At 53.6% G+C, this 18,084-nt stretch overlaps 1 protein-coding gene across 1 annotated transcript in view; it reads right to left on the reverse strand.

Moving 5' to 3' along the window:
* The window catches only part of LOC144952537 (formin-binding protein 1-like), a 55,498-nt gene extending 46,120 nt beyond the window's left edge, over nucleotides 1–9,378 (reverse strand). The window contains exon 1 of the mRNA XM_078882986.1: nucleotides 9,274–9,378. Coding sequence (XP_078739112.1) covers nucleotides 9,274–9,297 — 24 coding nt within the window. The 5' untranslated portion in view covers nucleotides 9,298–9,378. The remainder of the gene's footprint in view (nucleotides 1–9,273) is intronic.
* Nucleotides 9,379–18,084: the final 8,706 nt, after the last annotated feature.

An 18,084-nucleotide genomic window follows, 5' to 3' on the forward strand; every position in this document is an offset into this window, starting at 1 on the left:
TCTCTCTCACACTCACACCTGCCTCACTCTCACACTCACACCTGCCTAACTCACACTCACACCTGCCTCTCACACACTCACACCTGCCTCTCTCTCACACTCACACCTGCCTCTCTCTCACACTCACACCTGCCTCTCTCTCACACTCACACCTGCCTCTCTCTCACACTCACACCTGTCTCTCTCACACTCACACCTGTCTCTCTCTCACACTCACACCTGTCTCTCTCTCACACTCACACCTGTCTCTCTCTCACACTCACACCTGCCTCTCTCTCACACTCACACCTGCCTCTCTCTCACACTCACACCTGTCTCTCTCACACTCACACCTGTCTCTCTCTCACACTCACACCTGCCTCTCTCTCACACTCACACCTGCCTCTCTCTCACACTCACACCTGCCTCTCTCTCACACTCACACCTGTCTCTCTCTCACACTCACACCTGCCTCTCTCTCACACTCACACCTGTCTCTCTCTCACACTCACACCTGCCTCTCTCTCACACTCACACCTGCCTCTTTCTCACACTCACACCTGTCTAACTCACACCCACACCTGCCTCTCTCTCACACTCACACCTGTCTAACTCACACTCACACCTGTCTCTCTCACACTCACACCTGTCTAACTCACACTCACACCTGCCTCTCACACACTCACACCTGCCTCTCTCTCACACTCACACCTGTCTAACTCACACTCACACCTGTCTCTCTCACACTCACACCTGCCTCTTTCTCACACTCACACCTGTCTCTCTCTCACACTCACACCTGCCTCTGTCACACTCACACCTGCCTCTCTCTCACACTCACACCTCTCTCTCTCACACTCACACCTGTCTCTCTCTCACACTCACACCTGTCTAACTCACACTCACACCTGTCTCTCTCTCACACCTGTCTCTCTCACACTCACACCTGCCTCTCTCTCACATTCACACCTGTCTCTCTCACACTCACACCTGCCTCTCTCTCACACTCACACCTGCCTCTCTCTCACACTCACACCTGTCTAACTCACACTCACACCTGTCTCTCTCTCACACTCACACCTGTCTAACTCACACTCACACCTGTCTCTCTCACACTCACACCTGTCTAACTCACACTCACACACCTGTCTGTCTGTATGTCTCTCACACTCACACCTGCCTCTCTCTCACACTCACACCTGTCTCTCTCTCACACCTGTCTCTCTCACACTCACACCTGCCTCTCTCTCACACTCACACCTGTCTCTCTCTCACACTCACACCTGTCTAACTCACACTCACACCTGTCTAACTCACACTCACACCTGTCTAACTCACACTCACACCTGTCTCTCTCTCACACTCACACCTGCCTCTCTCTCACACTCACACCTGTCTAACTCACACTCACACCTGCCTCTCTCTCACACTCACACCTGTCTAACTCACACTCACACCTGTCTAACTCACACTCACACCTGTCTCTCTCTCACACTCACACCTGTCTCTCTCCCACACTCACACCTGTCTCTCTCACACTCACACCTGTCTCTCTCTCACACTCACACCTGTCTAACTCACACTCACACCTGTCTAACTCACACTCACACCTGTCTCTCTCTCACACTCACACCTGCCTCACTCTCACACTCACACCTGCCTCTCTCTCACACTCACACCTGTCTAACTCACACTCACACCTGTCTCTCTCTCACACTCACACCTGCCTCACTCTCACACTCACACCTGCCTAACTCACACTCACACCTGCCTCTCACACACTCACACCTGCCTCTCTCTCACACTCACACCTGCCTCTCTCTCACACTCACACCTGCCTCTCTCTCACACTCACACCTGCCTCTCTCTCACACTCACACCTGTCTCTCTCACACTCACACCTGTCTCTCTCTCACACTCACACCTGTCTCTCTCTCACACTCACACCTGTCTCTCTCTCACACTCACACCTGCCTCTCTCTCACACTCACACCTGCCTCTCTCTCACACTCACACCTGTCTCTCTCACACTCACACCTGTCTCTCTCTCACACTCACACCTGCCTCTCTCTCACACTCACACCTGCCTCTCTCTCACACTCACACCTGCCTCTCTCTCACACTCACACCTGTCTCTCTCTCACACTCACACCTGCCTCTCTCTCACACTCACACCTGTCTCTCTCTCACACTCACACCTGCCTCTCTCTCACACTCACACCTGCCTCTTTCTCACACTCACACCTGTCTAACTCACACCCACACCTGCCTCTCTCACACTCACACCTGTCTAACTCACACTCACACCTGTCTCTCTCACACTCACACCTGTCTAACTCACACTCACACCTGCCTCTCACACACTCACACCTGCCTCTCTCTCACACTCACACCTGTCTAACTCACACTCACACCTGTCTCTCTCACACTCACACCTGCCTCTTTCTCACACTCACACCTGTCTCTCTCTCACACTCACACCTGCCTCTGTCACACTCACACCTGCCTCTCTCTCACACTCACACCTCTCTCTCTCACACTCACACCTGTCTCTCTCTCACACTCACACCTGTCTAACTCACACTCACACCTGCCTCTCTCTCACACTCACACCTGTCTCTCTCTCACACACACACCTGCCTCTCTCTCACACTCACACCTGTATCTCACACACTCACACCTGTCTCTCTCACACTCACACCTGTCTCTCTCACACTCACACCTGCCTCTCTCTCACACTCACACCTGCCTCTCTCACACTCACACCTGTCTCTCTCTCACACTCACACCTGCCTCTCTCTCACACTCACACCTGCCTCTCTCACATTCACACCTGTCTCTCTCTCACACTCACACCTGTCTCTCTCTCTCACACTCACACCTGTCTCTCTCTCACACTCACACCTGTCTCTCTCACACACTCACACCTGTCTCTCTCTCACACTCACACCTGTCTCACTCACACTCACACCTGTCTCTCTCTCACACTCACACCTGTCTCTCTCACACTCACACATGTCTCTCTCTCACACTCACACCTGCCTCTCTCTCACACTCACACCTGTCTAACTCACACTCACACCTGTCTAACTCACACTCACACCTGTCTCTCTCTCACACTCACACCTGTCTCTCTCACACACTCACACCTGCCTCTCTCTCACACTCACACCTGTCTAACTCACACTCACACCTGTCTCTCTCTCACACTCACACCTGTCTAACTCACACTCACACCTGTCTCTCTCACACTCACACCTGTCTAACTCACACTCACACACCTGTCTGTCTGTATGTCTCTCACACTCACACCTGCCTCTCTCTCACACTCACACCTGTCTCTCTCTCACACCTGTCTCTCTCACACTCACACCTGCCTCTCTCTCACACTCACACCTGTCTCTCTCTCACACTCACACCTGTCTAACTCACACTCACACCTGTCTAACTCACACTCACACCTGTCTAACTCACACTCACACCTGTCTCTCTCTCACACTCACACCTGCCTCTCTCTCACACTCACACCTGTCTAACTCACACTCACACCTGCCTCTCTCTCACACTCACACCTGTCTAACTCACACTCACACCTGTCTAACTCACACTCACACCTGTCTCTCTCTCACACTCACACCTGTCTCTCTCCCACACTCACACCTGTCTCTCTCACACTCACACCTGTCTCTCTCTCACACTCACACCTGTCTAACTCACACTCACACCTGTCTAACTCACACTCACACCTGTCTCTCTCTCACACTCACACCTGCCTCACTCTCACACTCACACCTGCCTCTCTCTCACACTCACACCTGTCTAACTCACACTCACACCTGTCTCTCTCTCACACTCACACCTGCCTCACTCTCACACTCACACCTGCCTAACTCACACTCACACCTGCCTCTCACACACTCACACCTGCCTCTCTCTCACACTCACACCTGCCTCTCTCTCACACTCACACCTGCCTCTCTCTCACACTCACACCTGCCTCTCTCTCACACTCACACCTGTCTCTCTCACACTCACACCTGTCTCTCTCTCACACTCACACCTGTCTCTCTCTCACACTCACACCTGTCTCTCTCTCACACTCACACCTGCCTCTCTCTCACACTCACACCTGCCTCTCTCTCACACTCACACCTGTCTCTCTCACACTCACACCTGCCTCTCTCTCACACTCACACCTGCCTCTCTCTCACACTCACACCTGCCTCTCTCTCACACTCACACCTGTCTCTCTCTCACACTCACACCTGCCTCTCTCTCACACTCACACCTGTCTCTCTCTCACACTCACACCTGCCTCTCTCTCACACTCACACCTGCCTCTTTCTCACACTCACACCTGTCTAACTCACACCCACACCTGCCTCTCTCTCACACTCACACCTGTCTAACTCACACTCACACCTGTCTCTCTCACACTCACACCTGTCTAACTCACACTCACACCTGCCTCTCACACACTCACACCTGCCTCTCTCTCACACTCACACCTGTCTAACTCACACTCACACCTGTCTCTCTCACACTCACACCTGCCTCTTTCTCACACTCACACCTGTCTCTCTCTCACACTCACACCTGCCTCTGTCACACTCACACCTGCCTCTCTCTCACACTCACACCTCTCTCTCTCACACTCACACCTGTCTCTCTCTCACACTCACACCTGTCTAACTCACACTCACACCTGCCTCTCTCTCACACTCACACCTGTCTCTCTCTCACACACACACCTGCCTCTCTCTCACACTCACACCTGTATCTCACACACTCACACCTGTCTCTCTCACACTCACACCTGTCTCTCTCACACTCACACCTGCCTCTCTCTCACACTCACACCTGCCTCTCTCACACTCACACCTGTCTCTCTCTCACACTCACACCTGCCTCTCTCTCACACTCACACCTGCCTCTCTCACATTCACACCTGTCTCTCTCTCACACTCACACCTGTCTCTCTCTCTCACACTCACACCTGTCTCTCTCTCACACTCACACCTGTCTCTCTCACACACTCACACCTGTCTCTCTCTCACACTCACACCTGTCTCACTCACACTCACACCTGTCTCTCTCTCACACTCACACCTGTCTCTCTCACACTCACACATGTCTCTCTCTCACACTCACACCTGCCTCTCTCTCACACTCACACCTGTCTAACTCACACTCACACCTGTCTAACTCACACTCACACCTGTCTCTCTCTCACACTCACACCTGTCTCTCTCACACACTCACACCTGCCTCTCTCTCACACTCACACCTGTCTAACTCACACTCACACCTGTCTAACTCACACTCACACCTGCCTCTCTCTCACACTCACACCTGCCTCTCTCTCACACTCACACCTGTCTCTCTCTCACACTCACACCTGTCTCTCTCTCACACTCACACCTGTCTAACTCACACTCACACCTGTCTAACTCACACTCACACCTGTCTCTCTCTCACACTCACACCTGCCTCTCTCACACTCACACCTGTCTCTCTCTCACACTCACACCTGTCTAACTCACACTCACACCTGCCTCTCTCTCACACTCACACCTGCCTCTCTCTCACACTCACACCTGTCTCTCTCTCACACTCACACCTGCCTCTCTCTCACACTCACACCTGCCTCTCTCTCACACTCACACCTGTCTCTCTCTCACACTCACACCTGTCTCTCTCTCACACTCACACCTGTCTCTCTCTCACACTCACACCTGTCTCTCTCTCACACTCACACCTGCCACTCTCTCACACTCACACCTGTCTCTCTCTCACACTCACACCTGCCTCTCTCTCTCACACTCACACCTGTCTCTCTCTCACACTCACACCTGTCTCACTCACACTCACACCTGTCTCTCTCTCACACTCACACCTGTCTCTCTCACACTCACACATGTCTCTCTCTCACACTCACACCTGTCTCTCTCTCACACTCACACCTGTCTCTCTCACACACTCACACCTGTCTCTCTCTCACACTCACACCTGTCTCTCTCTCACACTCACACCTGTCTCTCTCACACACTCACACCTGCCTCTCTCTCACCCTCACACCTGTCTCTCTCTCACACTCACACCTGTCTCTCTCTCACACTCACACCTGTCTCTCTCTCACACTCACACCTGTCTCTCTCTCACACTCACACCTGTCTCTCTCACACACTCACACCTGCCTCTCTCTCACCCTCACACCTGTCTCTCTCTCACACTCACACCTGTCTCTCTCACACACTCACACCTGTCTCTCTCTCACACTCACACCTGTCTCTCTCTCACACTCACACCTGTCTCTCTCTCACACTCACATCTGTCTAACTCACACTCACACCTGTCTAACTCACACTCACACCTGTCTAACTCACACTCACACCTGTCTCTCTCTCACACTCACACCTGTCTCTCTCTCACACTCACACCTGTCTCTCTCTCACACTCACACCTGCCTCTCTCTCACACTCACACCTGTCTCTCTCACACTCACACCTGTCTCTCTCACACTCACACCTGTCTCTCTCACACTCACACCTGTCTCTCTCTCACACTCACACCTGTCTAACTCACACTCACACCTGTCTCTCTCTCACACTCACACCTGTCTCTCTCTCACACTCACACCTGCCTCTCTCTCACACTCACACCTGTCTAACTCACACTCACACCTGTCTCTCTCACACACTCACACCTGTCTAACTCACACTCACACCTGTCTCTCTCTCACACTCACACCTGTCTAACTCACACTCACACCTGCCTCTCTCTCACACTCACACCTGTCTCTCTCTCACACTCACACCTGCCTCTCTCTCACACTCACACCTGTCTAACTCACACTCACACCTGCCTCTCTCTCACACTCACACCTGTCTCTCTCTCACACTCACACCTGTCTAACTCACACTCACACCTGTCTCTCTCTCACACTCACACCTGTCTCTCTCACACTCACACCTGCCTCTCTCTCACACTCACACCTGTCTAACTCACACTCACACCTGCCTCTCTCTCACACTCACACCTGTCTAACTCACACTCACACACCTGTCTGTCTGTATGTCTCTCACACTCCCCCACCCGCGTATCTCTCTCGTGACGTCTCCGCCATCTCTGGCACTCACCCCACAGGTCCACACCCCACGCCATCGCCACCACCCTCACCACCACCCTCACCACTCACCCTCACTATCATCACCATCACCACTCACCCTCACTACCATCACCATCACCCTCACCACCCTCACCACCACCCTCACCACTCATCCTCACTATCATCACCCTCACCACTCACCCTCACTACCATCACCATCACCCTCACCACCCTCACCACCACCCTCACCACTCACCCTCACTATCATCACCCTCACCACTCACCCTCACTACCATCACCATCACCCTCACCACCACCACCCTCACCACTCACCCTCACTACCATCACCACCACCCTCACCACCACCCTCACCACCACCATCACCACTCACCCACAGGTCCACACCCCACGCCATCGCCACCACCCTCACCACCACCCTCACTACCATCACCACCACCCTCACCACCCTCACCACCCTCACCACCATCACCACCCTCACCACTCACCCTCACTACCATCACCACCACCCTCACCACCCTCACCACCCTCACCACCACCCTCACCACTCACCCTCACTATCATCACCATCACCACTCACCCTCACTACCATCACCATCACCCTCACCACCACCACCCTCACCACTCACCCTCACTACCATCACCACCACCCTCACCACTCACCCTCACTATCATCGCCACCACCCTCACCACCCTCACCACCACCCTTACCACTCACCCTCACTATCATCACCCTCACCACTCACCCTCACTACCATCACCACCACCCTCACCACCACCATCACCACTCACCCACAGGTCCACACCCCACGCCATCGCCACCACCCTCACCACCACCCTCACCACTTACCCTCACTACCATCACCACCACCCTCACCACCATCACCACTCACCCTCACTACCATCACCACCACCCTCACCACTCACCCTCACTACCATCACCACCACCCTCACCACTTACCCTCACTACCATCACCACCACCCTCACCACTATCATCACCCTCACCACTCACCCTCACTACCATCACCACCACCCTCACCACCACCCTCCCCACCACCCTCACCACTCACCCACAGGTCCACACCCCACGCCACCACCCTCACCACCTCCCTCACCACCACCCTCACCACCATCACCACCGTCACCACCCTCACCACCACCCTCCCCACTCACCCTCACTACCATCACCACCATCACGCTCCCCACTCACCCTCACCACCCTCACCACCACCCTCACCACCACCACCCTCCCCACTCACCCACAGGTCCACTCCCCACGCCACCACCCTCACCACCACCACCCTCACCACTGACCCTCCCCACCCTCACCACCGCCACCCTCACCACCACCACCCTCCCCACTCACCACCACCACCCTCACCACTCACCCTCACCCTCACCACCATCGCCACCACCCTCACCACCGCCACCCTCCCCACTCAACCTCACCACCCTCACCACCACGCTCCCCACTCACCCTCACCACCCTCCCCACTCACCCTCCCCACTCACCCTCACTACCATCACCACCACCCTCACCACCACCACACTCACCCTCACCACCCTCACCACCACCCTCCCCACTCACCCTCACCACCCTTCCCACCACCCTCACCACCCTCCCCACTCACCCTCACTACCATCACCACCACCCTCACCACCCTCCCCACTCACCCTCACCACCCTCCCCACTCACCCTCACCACCCTCCCCACTCACCCTCACCACTCACCCTCACCACCCTCACCACCACCCTCCCCACTCACCCTCACCACGCTCCCCACTCACCCTCACCACCCTCCCTCCCCACTCACCCTCACCACCCTCCCCACTCACCCTCACCACCCTCACCACCACCCTCCCCACTCACCCTCACCACCCACCCTCACCACCCTCCCTCCCCACTCACCCTCACCACCCTCCCCACTCACCCTCACCACCCTCCCTCCCCACTCACCCTCACCACCCTCCCCACTCACCCTCCCTCCCCACTCACCCTCACCACCCTCCCCACTCACCCACAGGTCCACTCCCCACTCACCCTCACCCTCCCCACTCACCCTCACCACCCTCCCCACTCACCCACAGGTCCACTCCCCACTCACCCTCACCCTCCCCACTCACCCTCACCACCCTCCCCACTCACCCTCACCACCCTCCCCACTCACCCACAGGTCCACTCCCCACGCCATCGCCACTCCCTGCCGACTCCTCCTTGTCCAACAGGGCCCCCCCGCGTGTCCCTCCCCACGTGTGTGTGTGTGTCTGTGTGTGTCTGTGTGTGTCTCTGTGTCTGTGTGTCTCTGTGTCTCTGTGTGTATCTGTGTCTCTGTCTGTCTGTGTGTGTCTCTGTCTGTGTGTGTGTCTCTGCGTGTCTCTGTGTGTCTCTATGTGTCTCTGTGTGTGTGTGTCTGTGTGTGTCTCTGTGTGTGTGTCTCTGTGTGTGTCTGTGTGTGTGTCTCTGTGTGTGTGTCTCTGTGTGTGTGTCTCTGTATGTCTGTCTGTGTGTGTCTCTGTCTGTGTGTCTCTGTCTGTGTGTCTCTGCGTGTCTGCGTGTCTCTGTGTCTGTGTGTGTGTATCTGTCTCTCTGTGTCTCTCTGTGTGTCTCTGTCTCTCTCTGCGTGTCTGTGTCTCTGTGCGTGTCTGTGTGTCTGTGTGTCTCTGTGTCTGCGTGTCTCTGTGTCTGCGTGTCTCTGTCTGTGTGTGTGTCTCTGTGTGTGTGTGTCTCTGCGTGTCTCTGTGTGTATCTGTGTCTCTGTCTCTCTGTCTGTGTGTCTCTGTCTGTGTGTGTGTCTGTCTCTCTGTCTCTGTGCGTGTCTCTTGTGCCGCGTCTCTCGTCACCACCGCCGCCCCCCACCCCGCTCAGGTGCTGCCCGCACTCAGATGGCGGCGCGCGGGGCACGCCGGGTAACGGCGTCACGTGACGCAGGTAACCGCGTCACGTGACGGCGGCCCCGCCACCTCCCCCCCACCCACACCCACTCACCCGCCAATCACGTCGCAGCCCCCGGAGGGTTTGTGTGACGTCACGCACCTATGGGGGGAGGGGGGGTGTTGAGAAATGTGACGTCACATCAAAATGCGCAACTTTTAAATATGTAAATATTAGCTTGAAGACTTGGATTGACCACGCCCGGCCGCCTTTGTCTCCCCAGTGGCGATGTTCACACACACACAAGTTTAAAGTTGCATGTATTAGGTGCATGGCCCTGTGAGCTATTCGGCTCTTGAATCGGGTGCAACCGCAACAAACACAACATTTAATTTAACCCCTAACAAGTAAACCCGTACAAACAAAGTGTTTCACTATAAATCCTTTATATGCGTGGCGGCTAGAGTCCTCTCGTCCTCTGGCTTGAGATGGCTGCCACCTATGGGTCAGATGATTGTCTGCCAGTATTAAGCAATTGGTAATTTAATATTTAATTTGTTTTCCCTAAACAGTGTAACATTTTGGGAATTTTTTTTCACGAAAATTAATTGTCTCGCACAACGAGTCTGTGTGCAAAATGTCAGCTCGATTGGATCACGGGAAGTGGGTTAAAAAACGACCGAAAGATTTGCACGGTCGTAAGCAAGCAAGCAAGCACGCAAGCAAGCAAGCGAACTTAATATAAAGGATTTAAAAAACAAGTTTTTCACTATAAATCCTTTATATGCGTGGCATCGGGGCGGCTAGAGTCCTCTCGTCCTCTGGCAGCATTAAACAATTGGTAATTGAATATTGAAAAAAAAAATCCCTAAACAGTGTAAAATTTTGGAAATAAATTTTCCCAAAAATGAATTGTCACGCACAACGAGTCTGTGTGCAAAATGTCAGCTCCATTGGATCACGGGAAGTGGGTTAAAAAACGACCTAAAGATTTGCACGGTCCTAAGCAAGCAAGCGAACTTAATATAAATGATTAAAAACAAAGTGTTTCACTATAAATCCTTTATATGCGTGGCGGCTAGAGTCCTCTCGTCCTCTGGCTTGAGATGGCTGCCACCTATGGGTCAGATGATTGCCTGCCACCATTAAGCAATTGGGAATTAAAGATAATTTATTTTTTCCTAAAAAGTGTAATGTTATGGAAAATTTATTTTTCACGAAAAGAGAATTTCAATGTTATATTCTGAACATCTGCAGTTTTAGTTGGACGTTGAATATCTTCAAGTGAATTTTATGCAAAATGTCCGACGTCTCCTTTTAAATAATTGTTTTCTCCTACAACATCAGAGTGCAGCGCCACATTAAATACGCACTACACAATGACAATAGTTTAAAGCGATTTGAAGATGTTTTATTTATAAAATGGAAATATGGTTTTGGGGGGGAGGGGGCAGAGCTTTCTGACGTCATATTTGAGGGGGGGGGGGGGGGTCTGACTAGTGACGTCGTGTCAAAAATCGGCCAAAATCGCGTGACGTCATTTATGGACGGCCCCTTAAACAATACTAACACACGGTACTAACACACACAGTACTAACACACAGTGCTAACATGTGACTGGTACTTCACGTTCTGCAGATGTAGATGCCACTGGTTCTTCACGTTCTGTAGATGTAGATGCCACTGGTTCTTCATGTCTGCAGATGTAGATGCCACTGGTTCTTCACGTTCTGTAGATGTAGATGCCACTGGTTCTTCATGTTCTGCAGATGTAGATGCCACTGGTTCTTCACGTTCAGCAGATGTAGATGCTACTGGTTCTTCACGTTCTGCAGATGTAGATGCCACTGGTTCTTCAAGTTCTGTAGACGTAGATGCCACTGGTTCTTCACGTTCTGCAGATGTAGATGCCACTGGTTCTTCACGTTCTGCAGATGTAGATGCCACTGGTTCTTCACGTTCTGCAGATGTAGATGCCACTGGTTCTTCACGTTCTGCAGATGTAGATGCCACTGGTTCTTCACGTTCTGTAGATGTAGATGCCACTGGTTCTTCACGTTCTGTAGATGTAGATGCCACTGGTTCTTCACGTTCTGCAGATGTAGATGCCACTGGTTCTTCACGTTCTGCAGATGTAGATGCCACTGGTTCTTCACGTTCTGCAGATGTAGATGCCACTGGTTCTTCACGTTCTGCAGATGTAGATGCCACTGGTTCTTCACGTTCTGCAGATGTAGATGCCACTGGTTCTTCACGTTCTGCAGATGTAGATGCCACTGGTTCTTCACGTTCTGCAGATGTAGATGCCGCTGGTTCTTCACGTTCTGTAGATGTAGATGCCACTGGTTCTTCACGTTCTGCAAATGTAGATGCCACTGGTTCTTCACGTTCTGCAGATGTAGATGCCACTGGTTCTTCACGTTCTGCAGATGTAGATGCCACTGGTTCTTCACGTTCTGCAGATGTAGATGCCACTGGTTCTTCACGTTCTGCAGATGTAGATGCCACTGGTTCTTCACGTTCTGCAGATGTATATGCCACTGGTTCTTCACGTTATGCAGATGTAGATGCCACTGGTTCTTCACGTTCTGCAGATGTAGATGCCACTGGTTCTTCACGTTCTGCAGATGTAGATGCCACTGGTTCTTCACGTTCTGTAGATGTAGATGCCACTGGTTCTTCACGTTATGCAGATGTAGATGCCACTGGTTCTTCACGTTATGCAGATGTAGATGCCACTGGTTCTTCACGTTCTGCAGATGTAGATGCCACTGGTTCTTCACGTTCTGTAGATGTAGATGCCACTGGTTCTTCACGTTCTGTAGATGTAGATGCCACTGGTTCTTCACGTTCTGTAGATGCCACTGGTTCTTCACGTTCTGTAGATGTAGATGCCACTGGTTCTTCACGTTCTGCAGATGTAGATGCCACTGGTTCTTCACGTTCTGTAGATGCCACTGGTTCTTCACGTTCTGCAGATGTAGATGCCACTGGTTCTTCACGTTCTGCAGATGTAGATGCCACTGGTTCTTCACGTTCTGCAGATGTAGATGCCACTGGTTCTTCACGTTCTGTAGATGTAGATGCCACTGGTTCTTCACGTTCTGCAGATGTAGATGCCACTGGTTCTTCACGTTCTGTAGATGTAGATGCCACTGGTTCTTCACGTTCTGCAGATGTAGATGCCACTGGTTCTTCACGTTCTGCAGATGTAGATGCCACTGGTTCTTCACGTTCTGTAGATGTAGATGCCACTGGTTCTTCACGTTCTGCAGATGTAGATGCCACTGGTTCTTCACGTTCTGTAGATGTAGATGCCACTGGTTCTTCACGTTCTGTAGATGTAGATGCCACTGGTTCTTCACGTTCTGCAGATGTAGATGCCACTGGTTCTTCACGTTCTGCAGATGTAGATGCAACTGGTTCTTCACGTTCTGTAGATGCCACTGGTTCTTCACGTTCTGTAGATGTAGATGCCACTGGTTCTTCACGTTCTGCAGATGTAGATGCCACTGGTTCTTCACGTTCTGTAGATGCCACTGGTTCTTCACGTTCTGTAGATGTAGATGCCACTGGTTCTTCACGTTCTGCAGATGTAGATGCAACTGGTTCTTCACGTTCTGTAGATGCCACTGGTTCTTCACGTTCTGTAGATGTAGATGCCACTGGTTCTTCACGTTCTGTAGATGCCACTGGTTCTTCACGTTCTGTAGATGTAGATGCCACTGGTTCTTCACGTTCTGCAGATGTAGATGCCACTGGTTCTTCACGTTCTGCAGATGTAGATGCCACTGGTTCTTCACGTTCTGCAGATGTAGATGCCACTGGTTCTTCACGTTCTGCAGATGTAGATGCCACTGGTTCTTCACGTTCTGCAGATGTAGATGCCACTGGTTCTTCACGTTCTGCAGATGTAGATGCCACTGGTTCTTCACGTTGTGCAGATGTAGATGCCACTGGTTCTTCATGTTCTGTAGATGTAGATGCCACTGGTTCTTCACGTTCTGCAGATGTAGATGCCACTGGTTCTTCACGTTCTGCAGATGTAGATGCCACTGGTTCTTCACGTTCTGCAGATGTAGATGCCACTGGTTCTTCATGTTCTGTAGATGTAGATGCCACTGGTTCTTCACGTTCTGCAGATGTAGATGCCACTGGTTCTTCACGTTCTGCAGATGTAGATGCCACTGGTTCTTCACGTTCTGTAGATGTAGATGCCACTGGTTCTTCACGTTCTGCAGATGTAGATGCCACTGGTTCTTCACGTTCTGCAGATGTAGATGCAACTGGTTCTTCACGTTCTGTAGATGCCACTGGTTCTTCACGTTCTGTAGATGTAGATGCCACTGGTTCTTCACGTTCTGCAGATGTAGATGCCACTGGTTCTTCACGTTCTGTAGATGCCACTGGTTCTTCACGTTCTGTAGATGTAGATGCCACTGGTTCTTCACGTTCTGCAGATGTAGATGCAACTGGTTCTTCACGTTCTGTAGATGCCACTGGTTCTTCACGTTCTGTAGATGTAGATGCCACTGGTTCTTCACGTTCTGTAGATGCCACTGGTTCTTCACGTTCTGTAGATGTAGATGCCACTGGTTCTTCACGTTCTGCAGATGTAGATGCCACTGGTTCTTCACGTTCTGCAGATGTAGATGCCACTGGTTCTTCACGTTCTGCAGATGTAGATGCCACTGGTTCTTCACGTTCTGCAGATGTAGATGCCACTGGTTCTTCACGTTCTGCAGATGTAGATGCCACTGGTTCTTCACGTTCTGCAGATGTAGATGCCACTGGTTCTTCACGTTGTGCAGATGTAGATGCCACTGGTTCTTCATGTTCTGTAGATGTAGATGCCACTGGTTCTTCACGTTCTGCAGATGTAGATGCCACTGGTTCTTCACGTTCTGCAGATGTAGATGCCACTGGTTCTTCACGTTCTGCAGATGTAGATGCCACTGGTTCTTCACGTTCTGCAGATGTAGATGCCACTGGTTCTTCACGTTCTGCAGATGTAGATGCCACTGGTTCTTCATGTTCTGTAGATGTAGATGCCACTGGTTCTTCACGTTCTGCAGATGTAGATGCCACTGGTTCTTCACGTTCTGCAGATGTAGATGCCACTGGTTCTTCACGTTCTGTAGATGTAGATGCCACTGGATCTTCACGTTCTGTAGATGTAGATGTCACGGGTTCTTCACGTTCTGCAGATGTAGATGCCACTGGTTCTTCACGTTCTGCAGATGCAGATGCCACTGGTTCTTCATGTTCTGCAGATGTAGATGCCACTGGTTCTTCACGTTCTGCAGATGTAGATGCCACTGGTTCTTCATGTTCTGTAGATGTAGATGCCACTGGTTCTTCATGTTCTGCAGATGTACATGCCACTGGTTCTTCACGTTCTGTAGGTGTCACTGGTTCTTCATCTTCTGTAGATGTAGATGCCACTGGTTCTTCACGTTCTGTAGATGCCACTGGTTCGTCACGTAGCGCGCAGTATCATCACGTGGCCACCAGGTGTCACCAACCCCCACAGCGATCCCCGCGTGGAGCGGTGGTGCAGCGGTTAGCGCGCTGCGCTTCCAAGCTACTTTATAAGAGGCCGTCCATAAATGACGTCACGCGATTTTGGACGATTTTTGACCCCCCCCCCCCCTCGTCACACGGCGTCACAAAAAGTCAGACCCCCCCAAAATATAAAAAAATACTTCAAATCGCTTTAAACTATTGCCATTGTAGTGCGTATTTAATGTGGCGCTGCACTCTGATGTTGTAGAACACATTCATTAAAAAGTCCATTCAATTAAGTAGAACGCGTTGTCGAAATTCATTTAAAGTTGCGCATTTTGACGTGACGTCACATTTCTCAAACCCCACTCACCCCCCCTCGTCACACATCGTCACAAATGTCTCCTAGGTGCGTGACGTCATTTATGGGCGGCCCCTAACACGTGGCCAGGGCATCTACGCCTCGTATCCAATGGTAACGGAACTCGCGGACTCCTCCACAGAATCTGGGCTCTAGCCCTGATGAAGATGGCTCGTCAATTTACCTGCGAAACGTCGAACCTGGTGCGGTGCGTCATTCTGCATCGGCCCCGGGGCGTGGTGCTGATGGTTGCTGGCCGCTCGCTACTGACAGCACTTGCCCCAGCAGTCTGTTAGAGGCTACACGGGGGAGCTTTGTCTGTGTGACGGATTGCCAGCTTTCAAAGGTGGTGCTGCTCGCTACTGACAGCACTTGCCCCAGCAGTCTGTGAGAGGCTACACGGGGAGCTTTGTCTGTGTGACGGATTGCCAGCTTTCAAAGGTGGTGCTGCTCGCTACTGACAGCACTTGCCCCAGCAGTCTGTGAGAGGCTACACGGGGAGCTTTGTCTGTGTGACGGATTGCCAGCTTTCAAAGATGGTGCTGCTCGCTACTGACAGCACTTGCCCCAGCAGTCTGTGAGAGGCTACACGGGGGAGCTTTGTCTGTGTGACGGATTGCCAGCTTTCAAAGGTGGTGCTGCTCGCTACTGACAGCACTTGCCCCAGCAGTCTGTGAGAGGCTACACGGGGGAGCTTTGTCTGTGTGACGGATTGCCAGCTTTCAAAGGTGGTGCTGCTCGCTACTGACAGCACTTGCCCCAGCAGTCTGTGAGAGGCTACACGGGGGAGCTTTGTCTGTGTGACGGATTGCCAGCTTTCAAAGGTGGTGCTGCTCGCTACTGACAGCACTTGCCCCAGCAGTCTGTGAGAGGCTACACGGGGGAGCTTTGTCTGTGTGACGGATTGCCAGCTTTCAAAGGTGGTGCTGCTCGCTACTGACAGCACTTGCCCCAGCAGTCTGTGAGAGGCTACACGGGGGAGCTTTGTCTGTGTGACGGATTGCCAGCTTTCATAGGTGGTGCTGCTCGCTACTGACAGCACTTTCCCCAGCAGTCTGTGAGAGGCTACACGGGGGAGCTTTGTCTGTGTGACGGATTGCCAGCTTTCATAGGTGGTGCTGCTCGCTACTGACAGCACTTTCCCCAGCAGTCTGTGAGAGGCTACACGGGGAGCTTTGTCTTTGTGTGTGACACCAGTGACGACGATTATCTGAACCGGTTCTGGGCCTCCTCCCCTAGGTCGACTCAGACTCAAATGAGTACATCTGGTGTAGCGTAGTGAACATCGCCACTGGGGAGACAAAGGCGGCCGGGCGTGGTGCTGGCCACCCACCCCCCCTCGTGTGCCACAGCGCCGGTAGCCTCCATAGGCGCTGCTGCTGCCACTCGCTACTCGCTACTGACAGCACTTGCCCCTCCCCCCCTCCTCCTCCCCCCCTCCCCCTCCTCCTCCTCCCCCCCTCCCCCCCTCCTCCTCCCCTCCCCCCCTCCTCTCCCCCCCCTCCTCTCCCCCCCTCCCCCTCCTCCTCCTCCCCCCCTCCCCCCCTCCCCCCCTCCTCCTCCCCTCCCCCCCTCCTCTCCCCCCCCTCCTCTCCCCCCCTCCCCCTCCCCCTCCTCCTACTCCCCCCCTCCCCCCCTCCTCCTCCCCTCCCCCCCTCCTCTCCCCCCCTCCTCTCCCCCCCTCCCCCTCCTCCTCCTCCCCCCCTCCTCCCCTCCCCCCCTCCTCCTCCCCCCCTCCCCCTCCTCCTCCTCTCCCCCTCCTCCTCACCCCTCCCCCTCCTCCTCCTCCCCCCTCCTCCTCCTCCCCTCCTCCTCCCCTCCCCCCCTCCTCCTCCCCCCCTCCTCCTCCTCCCCCCGTCCTCCCCTCCCCCCCCTCCTCCTCCCCCCCTCCTCCTCCTCTCCCCCCCCTCCCCCCCTCCTCCTCCCCCCGTCCTCCCCTCCCCCCCTCCTCCTCCCCTCCCCCCCCTCCTCTCCCCCCCTCCCCCCCTCCTCCTCCCCCCTCCTCCTCCTCCCCCCGTCCTCCCCTCCCCCCCTCCTCCTCCCCCCCCTCCTCCTCCTCTCCCCCTCCTCCCCTCTCCCCCTCCTCCTCCCCTCCCCCCCTCCTCCTCCCCTCCCCCCCTCCCCTCCCCCCCTCCTCTCCCCCCCTCCCCCCCTCCTCCTCCCCCCCTCCTCCTCCTCCCCCCGTCCTCCCCTCCCCCCCTCCTCCTCCCCTCCCCCCCTCCTCTACCCCCCTCCCCCCCT

Source organism: Lampetra fluviatilis, chromosome 68, assembly GCF_964198595.1.
Source record: "Lampetra fluviatilis chromosome 68, kcLamFluv1.1, whole genome shotgun sequence".
NCBI lineage: Eukaryota > Metazoa > Chordata > Hyperoartia > Petromyzontiformes > Petromyzontidae > Lampetra > Lampetra fluviatilis.